Here is a 16633-nt window from a genome sequence, read left to right as displayed (position 1 = left end):
TGGTCCAAAGTCCTCTTTTCAGATGAGAGCAAGTTTTGTATTTAATTTGGAAACCAAGGTCCTAGAGTCTGGAGGAAGGGTGGAGAAGCTCATAGCCCAAGTTGCTTGAAGTCCAGTGTTAAGTTTCCTCAGTCTGTGATGATTTAAGGTGCAATGTCATCTGCTGGTGTTGGTCCATTGTGTTTTTTGAAAAAGTCACTGCACCCGTTTACCAAGAAATTTTGGAGCACTTCATGCTTCCTTCTGCTGACCAGCTTTTTAAAGATGCTGATTTAATTTTCCAGCAGGATTTGGCACCTGCCTACACTGCCAAAAGCACCAAAAATTGGTTAAATGACCATGGTGTTGGTGTGCTTGACTGGCCAGCAAACTCACCAGACCTGAACCCCATAGAGAATCTGTATTATCAAGAGGAAAATGAGAAACAAGAGACCAAAAAATGCAGATGAGCTGAAGGCCACTGTCAAAGAAACCTGGGCTTCCATACCACCTCAGCAGTGCCACAAACTGATCACCTCCATGCCACGCCGAATTGAGGCAGTAATTAAAGCAAAAGGAGACCCTACCAAGTATTGAGTACATATACAGTAAATGAACATACTTTCCAGAAGGCCAACAATTCACTAAAAATGTTTTTAATTTTTTTTATTGGTCTTATGAAGTATTCTAATTTGTTGAGATTGTTGAATTTTAGTTAGTGGTTTTTGTTAAATGTGAGCCAAAATCATCACAATTAACAGAACCAAAGACTTAAACTACTTCAGTCTGTGTGCATTGAATTTATTTAATACACGAGTTTCACAATTTGAGTTGAATTACTGAAATAAATGAACTTTTCCACGACATTCTAATTTGAGATGCACCTGTAATCTAGTCAAGCCTGTTACTCAAATTATTGTAAAAAAAAAAAAAAAACTGCTCACACATATCTCTCTTAAACCAACATTTGGTCCCGAAGTGGCTTGTCCACACAGTCAGTAACAGCCTAATAATAATTTAAAAAAAAATAACAAGTTGATGATAGCCATTGACTTCCATGGTATTTTTTCCAAACTATGGAAGTCAATGGCTACCATCAACTGTTCTGCTACCAACATTCTCCAGAATATCTTCTTTTTTTTTTTTTTTTTTGCTCAACAGAAGAAAGAAACTCATACTGGAACAACTTGATGGTGAGTAAATGATAACAGATTTAAAATTTTTGGGTGAACTATCCCTTTAAATCTGCAACCGTTACCCATTCTGGCATGGTGTTTTTAATGACAAACGGTCTATTTAATGTTCATTTAAGATTTAGGAAATTACAAAATGACACATCATAATTGCAAGCAATTGCAACAGTGTTGTAAAAATTGCAACTAATTAGTATATTAAACAGATCATGTACGTGTAGTTTGACCTCTCGAGGACCTTTTCAGAAAATCAAGAACATAATTTCTCTGCTCATTTGTCGGAATTAGAAAAAAAGGGGTCTATTTTGTACCATATTCGTAGGAAATTCCAGGTATTGTTAATAAACCAATGCAAACATATATGCCTTAAGTATTTAAATCCGCATACGACACTAAAATCAGATGCAGGCCAGATTTTTTCTCCTCCACACGTCAGTGAAGTGAAGTGCTGCCGCTGGCCAATCTGCTGTTGCGCGGACTGGATCATAAGTCAGCCGCTCCCATTCCTCACATCCCTCCGCGCTCCTCATTGTGCTCTGCTGACTCAGTGCCTTAAGCATCATCCGCTCTCAACGCCACTGGCACAAACCTCGACCATTGTGGAAATTAATACGGATTCAAGAAGGGACACCATGGCAAAAACAGCTATCGGTAGGTGATGCGCATTTTTACACTTGCCATCTTAATCCATTGTTGCATTTGTAAACGTGTTAATGGAGACTGAGTCTGTCTGTGCAAAGCGTTATTGTCAAGATGTATGATGCTTACAAATATATACAATGCTATATTAATATGTTTCTTATATTATTAATAGCCTATTTGTGCGTACAGTAGGCTATATATACAAGTACGACTAGTATCTGCGTTGTTGGAGGCGCTCTACGATGGTAACCTTAGATTTCGCAGTTTTTCCTATTAATATAGTTTACAGCCTAAACGAAGTGAATGTCATTCGTATTATGAATTAGAATAAATATTATAGGAAAAATTCTCCGTAGTGAGAGGTATGTGTGTATGTGTGATTGGCGATGGCGCACCTGCTTCTGCCGCCTCGCATCATAATGCAGAAAGACCGCACCCAAGAAACACAGCCCAGACAATCTAGCCATAAAACCCCCGCGAATACCTCCTCATGGAGCATTTCCCTCAAAAACTCATATTTAACCAGCGATTCTTGCTTTATATGTAATAATTAGACAATTAGAGCAGCTTTTGTTGTGGATGTCATCGTCCTTGTTTTATAGACACGAAGTCTGAGTGCTGGCTTTACTGATACACCAAGCTGACAGATTGTTATTCACACTCCATTTTATTTTTAATTCACCTTTTTATGCATTCAGAAACCAACTAATAAGGCTCATGTGAGATACAACACACAGGCCTAGCTCATTCATCACGTGCATAGTACTGTTTTAATATAACAACATCAATAAAACATTGTGCTTTGAGTCATTTAAAATAGATTAAGAATACAATTTCTGATCTATTCTGGTTTTCCCCCATAGTGAAACCCACCTTTATTTTGTTGTGGAGTCATTTCATGACCAGATGGCATGGGCGGATTTCACTGTTATTTAAAAAAAAAAAATTGACATTTTTTTGGGACTTTGCGTAGCCAGCCTGCAAAATTACTGAAGCTTTAAAGTCATCATTCCGAATCTATCGTGGGCTTGTTCTGTCAGGGTTTATTGATCAGTGTAAGGCTCCCGAGCTGTGGGCCTGGTTGTTGATATTGATAAGAATAGCAGAGGAGTTGCAGGAGGCCAAACGGACGCAGACTGGGAGACCGGCCAGCCCTGCAGCAGTGGGATGCTGCACATGGTGGCCTTTGCAGCACCGGACACACAAGTATTGACACTGTGTGGGCACCAGTAGGTGACCCTGGCAAGAAAAAGGTTCCTGTGTGTGATTTGAACATTGGAAGTATATAACTAGCATATAACTAATTGATGACTATCATACTTGCATCATTTTTATTTTTATTTAGTTACACTTGTTTAGTGTGTCCTAGTCTGCATGGTGTCTGACGGTAATTTTTTAGCTAATGGGCTGTTAGATGTGATTGTAATCTGTAAAACGCTACAGAGGGCAGGAAATGGGAAGTGTCATTAGTGTGCTTCCTGCATTTTTCATGAGTCTGCAAGCTCCATTTGTTTGAATGTAGAAAAGTCTCTCCGTAGACTCCATTTGTGCCAGTTTTTATGCTAATATGAGTTTTCCAGGGATTTGCCTAGCTGTATTCCAGCTGGTTTATTGTGTTATGCATTTAATTTATCATCCACTGAGGAAAAAAATGCACTGTAAAAATGATTTTTCCAAGTTGGAAGAAAAAGATTTGGAGTATGTTTTACAAGAAAATAGTATTTCAGTCTTTCAGCTTTAAAATTCCTTGTGTGTGTGAAATGTAATAGCAAGTTCTGAGTAATAATTGTTTCAAAATTAAAAAATTCAGTGTTGTGATAGTGTTGGGAAATTCCCCACATTTTAATCTTGTGCACTTAATACCTGCTTATATTCAACTATTTAAATCCATTTTTTTTTCATTGTTCACCGCTGCAATGATAATCATAGCCTTTCAAAAATTAGCTAATGTTGCTAAAGTAGCAGAGTTGATCAGTCACTCAGTTGAAGCATCATAGAGACAGACAATCAGCGATAAAGAGTATAAACTGAAGTGGAGGGTATGTTATAGGCCCCAGTTGAATCCTCTGAAGAGCTGTAGAGACCAGGCAATATGCTCTGGCCTGTAAACTTCAGCACATTTGTGCTGGAGTAGTGGATGTGTGTACGACTAACAAGGGGCCAATTATGTGTTGTTCCAGCATACAAGGAGAAGATGAAGGAGCTGTCCATGCTCTCGCTCATTTGCTCCTGCTTCAGCCCACAGACACGCAACAACCTTGTCTGTGAGTTTGAAGGTAAGTGAGAGAACAAATCAGTTTGGTTTGAAGCAGTAGAAAACTATAAAAAAAAAAAAAACAGAGGTGCTGTAACTGATATTTTATCTTAATTAATATAATGTTACATAATAAATTAAATTAATATAACATTATTTTTATATAATAAATATAAATAGGGCTTAAACAAAAGAACATTTGACATTTGATGTTTTTATTTATTTATTTTTATTATTGATTATGCTCTTAAATTTATGAAAAGGTTGATTCTTTAAACTAAAGCATGAATTATTTTTGGAAGCCCATATCTGCTAAAACAAATTCATGCTTTAATAAATCATAACTGAGATAAAATAAAATTATGATATACAAAGCTGAAATTATGACATAAAATGTCAAATAGTGAAATGATAATTCATAATTAAAGTCAAAATGATAACATACTAAGTCATAATTATGAGATAAAGTTGCTATTATGGCAGTCTAAATTATGAAATGAAAAGTCATAATAATGATAAAAATTGACTTAGTATGTCATAATTTTTACATATTATGTCAATTTCAACTTTTTATGACAATAAACGCAAAAAACATTTAAAATGTTGATAATTTCCTGCAGAATCTTGATTAATTATGAAATTAGAAATATGAATAATCTATGAAAGCCCAATTTTTGCGCCACACAAGAAAAAATCATGATCTGGTAAACTATAATTATGATTATAATTATATTTATAATTATTTTTATAATTATAATTAAGAGTCAAAATTAAACCAAAATTTTAAATTGAGATAAAAAAAAAATCTATAATTAAAGTTCTAAATTATAACATAAGTCAGATTATGACATACTGGGTCATAATTGAGATAAATGTCAGATTAAGTCAGTAAGATTATGCGAGCAAGTCATAATAATGGCATAAGAAGTCATAATTATGACATGTCATCAGTAAGTCATTATTGAGACCTTTTTCTCATAATTATGACTTAGTATCTAATTCTTTATCTAATAAGTATGACTTTGTATGCAATAATTATGATGTACTAAATCATTTTATTAAGTAAGGTCATTTGGAATTGGTCGTTGTCTTGTAGATATGGAAGTAAAGCCAATAAACAAAAGGGCCTCAGGCCAGGCCTTCGAGGTGATTCTGAAACCACCCTCACCGGTGTCAGACGGGGCCCACAGCATCACCTCTCCTCCAAAGAAGAGGGATATGTCACTGGAGGACATCCAGAAGAAGCTGGAGGCTGCTGAGAACCGCAGGAGGGTCAGTGGGACTGAATGCATCAAAGCTTAATAGCTGTAACTATGCAGCTTACAATTTTATTACCACAGACCAATGTACATGAATCAATAAATACCGGTCAACCACATTAGAATCCATTTAACCTTGAGGAACTGTATGCCCTTCCACGCCTTTATGTTTGGATGCTCATGCATATAATGAATTTCCCCAACAGTCCCAGGAAGCTCAGGTGCTCAAAGCTCTGGCTGAGAAACGTGAGCACGAGAGGGATGTGCTGCTCAAAGCCATGGAGGAAAACAGCAACTTCAGCAAGATGGCAGAGGAAAAGCTCATTCTGAAGATGGAGCAGAACAAGGAAAATCGTGAGGCCCAACTGGCAGCCATGATGGAACGCCTGCAAGAGAAGGTGAGCAAAACACTTTATATAACATATATATATATATATATATATATATATATATATATATATATATATATATATATATATATATATATATATATATATATATATATATATATATATATATATATATATATATATATATATATATATATATATATATATATATATATATATATATATATATATATTTTTTTTTTTTTCATTATTTATAAGATTATTTAATATTTCTTTATTGAGTTTAACTTTTAGAACATTATTGCATATATTAGAGCTGTCAAGCAATTACGGTTTTGGTCCCACTTTATATTAAGTGGCCTTAACTGCTATGTACTTGCATCAAATAAAAAAAAAAAAGTACAATGCACTTATTGTGTTCAACAGTGTAATTATAAATGCAATTTCAGAAATTAATTACAAATGTAATTACATGCAGGTATTTTTAAAATATAAGTACAATGTAAAAACATGTATGTAAACAAAAAGTGCATTGTACCAAATTATTCATTTAAATGTAAGTACATAGTAGTTATGGACACCTAATATAAAGTGGGACCCAATTTTTTAATCCAATTACCTGATGTGCCAATAAATTAAAGCAATGTATAAGTCAATCGATAAAAGCGTTAAGTAGACATGACAAACAATAGCTTTAGAAATAAATACAGTACTTTGATTCGGCATTGAAAAAATGATAAATATTAATGTTTTTTTTTTTTAAATTGTGAAACGAATAGGCTACTTTAAATATAAAAGTAAAACCACCAGTAGGTGGCATCAAGTCGCTGTCATGGCCCGGGTATACTTCACGTTTCGTGTCCGGATGTGTCTCGCATGCAGTCGCGTCCACACAGCTTTCAAAGCATACTGCATACTCATCTGCGTATGATCACGGATTGCCGAGTTCGACACATGTGCAGTACAATCTCTGCTGCCTTTTTCTTGCACATGCATTGTTGTACGTGCACCGTCCGCGAGTTCTCAAAAAATTGTCTGCACGTGTACTGGGTGCGCGGCTGTCCGCGAGCCCTCCTGATGACGGAAATTACGTAATGCGAGCGGTGCGTGGCCGTGGATGGCCAAAGTGCCCCTATTATGGATTATGAAAGGTTCATATTTTGGTTTTGGGAGTCCCCAGCAACAGGTTGACATGCATGCAAGGTCAAAAAACACTTTCATTGTCTTATAATAAGCATTTATTTTTACCTTATTTGCTCAACGACTGCCAAACGATTCGCTCAACAATTCATTTTTCCAAACCTTTCCTTTGCGTGACGGTAATCTGTGGTGATTGGTCCGATTGGTCTCATTTTCATTTCATTATGCCTGTAATGCCTGATAAAGCAGTGTTTGTGAGCGCAGTGCTGCTTTGTGTACAGCGTTACCAGAGAAACAGCTATTTTTAAAGCTCCAAAAGCAGCACCTAGTGGCAAAGAATGAATTTGCGAAACACCAACAGCAAAAAGACCAACAAGTGGGCGGGCAATATGCTAATGTTTCACTTTGATGTCAATATGAAACAGCTTGGGATTTGTTTTAAAAACGACTCTTTCGATTGTTCAGAGTCGACTCTTTCTTTTGAGAGACAATAACTTTACACACGATGCACTTTCAGATTTAAAACTTTGCAGGATATTTTCATAAAAGGTAATTTTCAAAAATCCATAATAGGGGCACTTTAATGTCATTCAGTCAACTGATTCGTTTGAACAGGTGATTCATTCAGGAACAACTGTCTTTTGATCACTCAATCGAGTGATTCATTCAAAAACGTGGATTCATTAAATAATGAAACACCATTAGTTAGTTACTTGGGTAGGTAGTAATTATTTTCAAATATCAGTCTCAAATGAATAATCAGAATTGTGATCCTATGTTTGTTTTGCCCCTTTCAGGAGCGACATGCTGCAATTGTCCGCAGGAACAAGGAGCTGAGGGAAGAACTAATAGCGTGAAGTTATCCTCCTCCTCCTCATACCCTTCATCAGCCAACCCGTCATCCTATCCTGCTCACACACACACACACACACACTCACACACAACCACTGGTAAACACCAGTCAGAACAACTAGTATCACACTCGTATACTGTTTGAACGGTCTTGCTTGATTTCATAGAGTAATGGGAAGACACAAGTATTATTTTGTAAATACATCTTTTTTTTATCTCTCACTCTTTCTCTCTATCTATCTTTCTGTCTATCAGATTGAATGACAACAAATCAAATGTATCAAATCTCCACGATACATTACGTTGATTCTTTCATTATTATTTGTCGATTTCTCAGTTGTTTTGGTTGAGGCACGTCTGGTTTGATCATGTGAAAGGTTTTTGATGTTGTGAGTAAGCTGCCCGCTTACGTTTGCAGTGTTAAATGATGTGAAGTTTGGTGTAATTGTGAAGAATGCAAAAAGCTTCAGTGCTCAGGCCCCAGATTTCCATTTTGAAACGCAAACCTACCCAGACTCATGAATATATAGTGCACTTACGTTTATATACAGCATGATCAAGACATTTTCCTGAACAAATAGCTTGAAATATGAGTACTGAGACAAATAAAAACATGTTAATAGTGTTTCATTTGTAAGCAAAATGTGTTTTTAGTTTCTTTGCTTATTATCTTACATGAAATGAAATATCACTTTCTTGAAATGTTACGCACATCTGCATGTCGACCTCTGCAAACATACTGTTTTGTTGGCTGATGTTTGGAAACACTGCACCCTTTCTGGACCCTTTGGACGAGAGTCTAGACAGCTTGACATAGCCTGCGTTATATTACAAAAGAAAAGGAAATAATAACAAGCTGGTTCCTACCCCGTTGCTCCCTATGAGCGAGGTTTTCTTTTCGTTGACCTGCCCCGTTCCTCTACATTGATTCAGGCCTTCGGCACTCAAGGCTGATGTTTGTCATCTGTCTCTAGCAGGAGTAGACATCTTCATTAGTGCAGCGGTGTAATTAAGGGAGTCGTATATCTCTGAATGTTCTGGCATCTGTCTGGCTTGATAAAATAGGTAACATCTTTACCAGCTGAATGTATCCTCATATACTCCCAACTACAGCCTTTGACGTGTGACTATTTTCTATTTGGTTGATTTTTGTGCGATGGGAGTGAGTGTGTGTAAGTGTGTGTGTGTCCACGTTAGGTTGACCGAGCATTTGTGTCCTTTCTCTCTGGAAATGAAGTGATGCGGAATATGCACTGATTGATTATGATTATTTGGATTTGTTTTTCAAATCACTGTCTCCTCTATAAATATGCTTGAAGTGTCTTCGGCTGCCAAAATTGTCTTTTCCCCCCCTCTCATTTCTGTGTGTGCTAACTTTGGTGAAAATAAAGGTTTGGGGTTCTGTGAACATGGTAGGCTATACTGTGTTGTTTGCTTTTTATGAAGCTTCTGTTAATGTCATTACAACGCTTCACCAGCAGATGACAGTAAAACTATTATAACACATGGGCTAAGCTTATTAACATAATATGCTTGAGAACAGAATTTCTTCTTCTAATTTATTTGTTTCATTTAATTATTTGGGTGTTATGGTGATGTACCATTGATTTTCTTTTCCCTTCAAACAACACAACATATATACATACACACACACACACACACACACACATATATATATATATATATATATATATATATATATATATATAAGCTTACACCAGTTGCAGTGAAGAATAATTTCTATTAAAAAAATAGTTTCCACAAAAATATGCTTGCTATTAAAAGTGAAGACTATTAATTTATTAATTTGGTGTAAAGCAAAGAAATGAATTCCAAATCACCCACTCAAATCTCCTCTCAGCATACAGAGAAAAGAATAAATTAATACCATAAAACAAAGTTGCCAGAAGCAAAAAATAATAATTTTTTAATTAAATTTAATTTATTCATTAAATAAATTAAATATTTTATTTTTAGTTTTAGCTTTGTTATTTTCTTTCCTTGCTCAGTATATTTTGATGACTATTATTCTTACTTTAATGAAATACAATATAAAGATAGATCGATGTATATCTGTTTTGCATTGCCTTGTATGATAGGTTATTCTATTTCTATCCCAAATCATTCTGGCAAATAATCTTTTTCTTTTCTTATTTTATATAATTATTTATTTTTTAATTATGCATCATTTTAGAGGGATAAATAAGTAACCTTTTGATAGGAATGTTCTCTTTTTTCCAACTGCACCAGCTGTCTCAGCAGCTTCCAGCCTGTGGGAAAATATGTGGTCGGCAGTAATTGATTCAGCTCTACTAGTGCAGCAGAACAAGCAATAAAACAATCAGCCTCTGCAAGAAGCCTCTTAGTGCTCTACATTTTCTTCTTTTTTTTCTTCTGTTTCCCCTCTCTACAGATTCTTTAAACTAATTATTGTTCCATTCAGTGCAAATATTTGCACTCAAAGACCTTTGTGCAATATCGCATAGGCCTACTTAATTATGGTTTCATTCTGTATTTCCGGTCACATCTTACCACATAATTGTTTGTATGTACACTATATAACATCCCCTAAAGTCTCTGTCCTTTTTTCATGTGCTGCACAACAAATTGCTTGTGAAGGGAGTACAGACATAAACACTAGCAAATCTTATTTGCTGTACATGCTAACACCTTTTTAAGGACTATTTACAATACAAAAGACAGCCACGCTTGGTTGTAATTAATTATTAAATGGAGTCATCTGGTAGGTCAGAAACTGGACAACAGTGTTTACATGACTAATTAAGGGGAAGTAATGTCTGTGTTTAATGAATTAATAATTGCCACTGAGCTCCATGTCAGTGCTCCTCCGCTCCAAACATAACATGTCATGTTTAGGTTCACCATGAAATGAGAGCTTTAATGAGTATACAACGCAATCATGACACCATATGAAGAGTCTATTTTCAAAAATCTTTCAAAAATCATGTTTTTTATTATGCTATCATGTTTTTATTGTGTTAGTTAGCTAGTGGTTTTAGTTATTTTTTACCTAATCAAAATAACCCAGCTGCAGTTTGATTGAGATGAATTGGAATGCACAATGACATTTTTTCTGTTTTTGCAAATGAACTCTTCATACACTGTAAAAAGTCATAAGTTGACTTAACTTAAAAAAATTGAGGAAACCCATTGCCAACAAGTAAATGATAATTTAAAAAAATAAGTTAATTGAATTGTCAAGTTCACTTAACTTTCAAAAAAAAAAAATTATTATGTACTTAATAATTTTAAGGCAACGGGTTAAGTCAACTTTCACTTTTTACAGTGTATGCTAATGAAATGTGCTGAGAGAATCAATAAACTTAAATGGATTCTAATCACTTCAGTTTACATAACCACCAGACTTCCATTGTTGTCTTGGAGATGAATAAAAAGCTATGTAATTAAATGAATCATTATTATCAAAATATAATAATATTAGACTACCTGAAATAAGACTCTGGAGGAATTTGAATTCCAATAGGCCTATTTATTTATGGATGTTTATTTAAATTAGCCTACAGAACCTCAATATTTGCATTAGAGCTGAGAGCGGTTGCACTTTAGCTGTTGGGAAGACAAATAATAATTCAGTTACTCCCACAAAAGCACAGATATAGTGAATCAAACTCTTTAATCGGTAGATTTTATGGTAAAATTTTACAATAACATGGCTGAATTAATTTGATTATAACATTTGAAAGTAGCCATTTCTCAGATTGATTATAGGATTGTGAGTTATGACTGAAGACCCTGCTAAAAAAAAATAACAATAGAAGCCCAATAGAAACCATCACAGAAATTCCAATGGTTTCCATTAAATTATCATTATAAACCATTACAAAATTCCTTTTTGTAGTGTGTTTTGGGCATTTTTTCCAATAGGATTTAACATCCCACCAATAGAATCCATCACATACCAGTAGACACCATTATAGTTTCCATTAAAACCAATACAATTTCTATTGTGTTTTGGGAGGGTTCTATTGGTTTTTTCAGCAGGGGATTGATGTGGATCTGTATTGTTGTTGCTTGTGATGGCAGGGACAGGACTAAATACCAAATGTGAACATTATTTTTGTTTGACATATGTGAAATCAACTAATAGCCCTCATGTCTGAGTATCATGCTCTTTAATGTCAGGACTATAAAACTGCTGGAAATTCTGTATATTGTAGATTTGCTTTACTATTAATCATCAGCAGATGGCGCCGTTTTTGTTTTTAACTAAACTTGGACAGCGAGAAGGAGCCTACATTCAACAGTCCAACTACTGTGGGTTTGTTGTGCTTAGATAAATGCTACCGATTCATGGACTGATTAACTGCAGATTCAAACTATAAATTCAGTGTTAATAACCATCAAGAACAAAGATTCAGTTTTGCATTTGAAGTGTCTGTCATCTCAAAACTAGACTGATGGACGTTCCTACTTCAACAAAACTCCACTTTTGTTTAAAGATGTCAAGTTAAACATATTGTTATTATTATTTGCACAATCAACATTTTACTATACCTATTTATAAATAACTTTGTTTTATATAGTTTGAATTTTTACCTAATCTAATATTCAAATATCGATCTATCAAACCCTCGCCTTTCAAAAGCTTTTAACCAATCAAATCCTCAAATATCACAGCGATTTTACTGATTGGTCAGTGAGCGGAGATTCTTATCCGTGCACTCTTTAAATTTCGCTCTGTTCTGGACTGAGCCTTTGCAACACTTTATATGCACATTGAACAAAAAACAAAAACAAAAAAAATCTTGTGTTTTAATCCTCCAGTTATTTCTTTGTTTTTATTCAATACTGAACATAGAAATAACAATGGTTGAGCAGTTCGTTGGTAAATGGAAAATGACTTCAAGTGACAATTTTGATGAATACATGAAGGCTGTAGGTAAGATACATTCATTCATACGTAACTATGTTTTATTATTATGTATATTACTTATGTCAGGAGGCAGCTTTTTGTCCAGCTGCATTAGTCCACCTGTTGTAATACCAGTAATGCCATTATCTGTATTACAAGCAAATCTGTATTTGTACACAGGTGCTGGTTTTGCTTCTAGGCAAATGGCTAACCTAGCAAAACCCAGTCTGTCGATTGCTGTGGATGAGCAGGGGTTCTTCTCTATGAAAGCTGTCACTACCTTCAAGACACTGGAAATCAAATTCAAATTAGATGAAGAATTTGATGAGACAACAGCAGATGACAGGAAAGTCAGGGTAAGGGTTTAAAAATAATAATAATATAATATAGACTCTTCTATTTTAAAAAGTGTTTGTGGAAAGTAGTTTATTATTTTTGAGCCTATTTGTGTGCCTTTATTTTCATTCTCTTCAGACTACTATGAGCCTTGAAGATGGCAAACTTATTCAGAAGCAGACCTGGGAGGGGAAGACCACAATAATTGAAAGAGAGATTCAAGACTCCAAAATGATAGCGGTATGTGTACAAGCCATCTGCACAATATTAAGATAAATTCATTTGACCTTTTATACATCAGCTTTGATTAGGTTTTTCAGTGTTGCATCCATTATTGAGCATGCTGCTAATCTCTCTCTGTCTTTGTCTCTATTCCTCCGTTTGATCTCTTCAGAAATGTATCATGGATGACGTGGTCGCTATCAGGACATATGAAAAAGATGCATGATGAAAGATGCACAAACTCTGGACTTTAAGACCGATTAAAGACCTCATTAGATTTTAATATGGTTGAATTTGACTGATTTGATGTGGAAAATGAATTGCTTTGTTGCAATTTTTTGCTTTAAAAACAAAATAAAAAAATACTAAAAAATGTGTTTTTATTAATTTGACTGATGATTTATTGGATATAAACAATTTTTGTTCCTATATAAGAATGAAAGGTGTTATCAAAGAGCTGAGGAATTGGAAAATTATGACATGAAATTACTAGTTGAGTAACATTATTACATAACACAGCATAACATAATTATAATGAGATAATACTATAGCAGACACTTTCATTTGTATTTGGACCCAGTAAAATACTAATCACTAAGCTTACAAGAAAGAACTAGAGTGAGTTCCAATGCAAGTTTAGAGGTCAATGCAGATTTCTCATTCTCTCCTTAGTTTGTTCAAAGGCACACTGTAAAAAGTGATAAGTTGACTTAACTTACAAAAATTTAGGAAACCCGTTGCATTAAAATTTTTAAGTCAATTATAATTAAAAAAATAAGTTAAGTGAATTGTCAAGTTCACTTAACTTTAAAAAAATATTATTTACTTAATAATTTTAAGGCAACGGGTTTCCTCAATTTTTTTTAAGTTAAGTCAACTTATCACTTTTACAGTGCAGCCAATGCAACATTACAGCTCTAGAATAAATATCATATATAATTTCCATTAAACTGCAACTGCCATGCAGGTATGTGCTGCCTATAGGCCTGCAGAACAGCCCACACCGTTTACTATTAAACGTTAAAATTGAAACTTCCAATGGCTGCCATGGCAAGATGCTTGACATCCAATAGCAACCATAAAAAGATGTGATCCGAGCAGCATTCATCAGCAGGTCCTGGTGCCCGGTGAACATGTGATGTGTTAATCCTCAGCGGTCCAGTTCACAATGCTTTCCTGAGTCTAATAACCTCAATACCCCCAGGATTAGCACTACTTTAGCAGCTGGAGTGGCTGACCATGTGCTCCTTGCAAACCTCTGCTTCTAAAATATATATTCTTCTTTTGTGATCCTAATCTTACTGAGTCTTATAATGCAATTTATATTAAAGCATGTGGTGTGAAAGAGGATTTAGATTTATTTGTAAGGATTAATATGCATTCAGCAGGACCAGCATTGATATGCTTTTAATTAGCTTTCTGGGAACCAATGTTATATTATTATTATTATTATTACATTGCATAAAAACCTACAAAATAGCAGTATTTCTGTATAATAATAATCTGATATATCAAATGATGCAAGTTTATATAGGTAACCATATATAGGTTATTATAGATTGTTTTTATATTATTTAATAAGAATAATAATAATAATTATTATTCCTTTGCATAAATTCTAAAAATGCTTTATTTCTGTAAAGCTTCAGTGTTATGTCAAATGATGCATGCTTTATATGGTCATGATATTGTTTTTTTATTATTTATTATTATTAATAATAATAATAATAAAAATAATTAATTTGCATAAATTCCAAAAATACTGTATTTCTGTACAGCTTCAGTGTTATATCAAATAATGCAAGCTTTATAGAGTCGTGATATTATATAAATATTGTATATATATATATATATATATATATGTGTGTGTGTGTGTGTGTGTAATTTAATAATAATAATTATTATTATTATTATTGTAATAATTGCTTTGAATAAATTCCAAAAATGCTGTATTTCTGTACGGCTTCAGTCAGTGATATATCAAATGATGCAAGCTTTATAGGGTCATGAGACAGATTTAAGTCTGAGAAAGTGAAGCCTTGAATTTTCTCTGTGGCATTTTCTCTCAAAGGTCCATTGTTTCCTAGGCTTTACTTGTAAGGGACACCATTTTAAGAATGTCCTTAAATTTTTCCATGAGCTTAAAATTTCAGGGAATTTGATAATATTACACTGCAGCAGGATGTTGGGAGCAACTTAAAACTGAAACAGGGCTCATAGATAAGAGCTTGACTGATATAATACCAACAACTTATGCTTAATGTTTCAGAGGCAAATGTTTGCTATTTTACTGCATTGACCATGTGAATCTGTGACACTAGGCAATGTGTATCTGATGTGTACACAGTGAACTTCAGAATTTGACAGTGAAAAGAAAGTTCAAAATTTCTCCATTCACCCTAATTAAACAGGAGACTGGTAAATTGCTGTTTTGCGCCTTCAGCGTGAAGTATGGAGTCTCTTAAGTTAATAATAAAGAAAAGAATAATAAAGAAACGATAGGCTACACAGTTAACTATACATAGCAATTTATAATGTTCTCAAAATCAAACAATATTACTGCATTTGATGTATTTTCAACTTGAAACATATTTACAACGGGATGTATGAGGAATACATTTGTTCTTACAACACTGCCATCTGGTGTTTAATTTCAACATTATCATGTTCTCAATATAATCTCTATTGCATTAGGTTTAACATTTAATTTAGTTACGGAAATTATTATGTAGAATATGCACACAGTTAAACACAATTTTTTTTGTCTTTTATTTTCGAAACAAAACGATTATTCTATGTAGTTTTATGTCTATTGAATTGCGTCATAATTTTGGTCTAAAGGGCAATTCTGGTGATGCTATACTTTACATTTGAGGCGAAGATGAGATGAAAAATATCTAAATAACAATTAAGACTTGATGCAACACTGATATTTATTAAAATAGTTCCTAAAGGATTAAAGTTGAAATGACTTTTAAACCATTAACTTTTATGTAGCCTAACTTTTAATCATTTTTATGGCACCTACAGACATGAAAGGAGGCCCTTTAAAGCAAATCCCTATTACCATTGCACATTCACTGCTAAGGGAACAATAAAATGAACTTTTGCAATAGTAATAGTATGTAAATTCAAAGTGAGTTTGATGAGTTTGTTTCTTAATTACCAGCATATTGCAAGTTGTTAGCTAAACGCATAAACGGAATTTAATTATTACAGCGATTTTAACTGTTCCAACATGATTAATTAATTTCATAAAATAGCATAGGGCAGCTGGCCAAACGTTAAGTTACTCCAGTGGAAGTCATTAACTGACGTTTATTTATCTAATTTAACATTTAATTATTTTTTTAATATGCAAAGCAAAAGCAAAGTGTGTAACGTTAGCCTACTTAAAGATTATTTTCTTTTAGAAACATTTCGGCCAAAATAGTATAGTTATGAAAGTTATTGTCTTTTCATTAAAACTATGCTAACTTAGCATATGTCATGTAATGTAATAAATTATTTTA

General features: G+C 33.9%; 2 protein-coding genes across 3 annotated transcripts; both read left to right on the top strand.

The window, feature by feature from the left end:
- Positions 1-1631: 1631 nt before the first annotated feature.
- Positions 1632-9089, top strand: stmn2a (stathmin 2a). The gene is made up of 5 exons (XM_058746209.1): positions 1632-1823; positions 3995-4090; positions 5165-5340; positions 5534-5725; positions 7615-9089. Exons 1-5 carry the CDS (start codon positions 1805-1807, stop codon positions 7672-7674), a joined length of 543 nt encoding a protein of 180 aa, XP_058602192.1. The 5' UTR covers positions 1632-1804; the 3' UTR covers positions 7675-9089.
- Positions 9090-11777: 2688 nt separating this feature from the next.
- Positions 11778-13429, top strand: fabp4b (fatty acid binding protein 4b). 2 transcript variants are annotated; one of them, XM_058746842.1, is made up of 5 exons: positions 11778-11965; positions 12510-12590; positions 12744-12919; positions 13038-13139; positions 13294-13429. In XM_058746842.1, the coding sequence occupies exons 2-5, from the start codon at positions 12518-12520 to the stop codon at positions 13345-13347; spliced, it is 405 nt and encodes a 134-aa protein (XP_058602825.1). In that variant the 5' UTR covers positions 11778-11965; positions 12510-12517; the 3' UTR covers positions 13348-13429. The 2 variants fall into 2 exon arrangements, with proteins under 2 accessions (XP_058602825.1, XP_058602824.1); XM_058746841.1 differs by lacking the exon at positions 11778-11965 and having other exon boundaries at positions 12141-12590.
- Positions 13430-16633: the final 3204 nt, after the last annotated feature.

This window comes from Onychostoma macrolepis, chromosome 16 (assembly GCF_012432095.1).
Source record: "Onychostoma macrolepis isolate SWU-2019 chromosome 16, ASM1243209v1, whole genome shotgun sequence".
In the NCBI taxonomy this organism is placed as follows: domain Eukaryota; kingdom Metazoa; phylum Chordata; class Actinopteri; order Cypriniformes; family Cyprinidae; genus Onychostoma; species Onychostoma macrolepis.
Note: the sequence above shows the minus strand (reverse complement) of the source record. Positions and strands in the feature narration are given on the sequence as shown.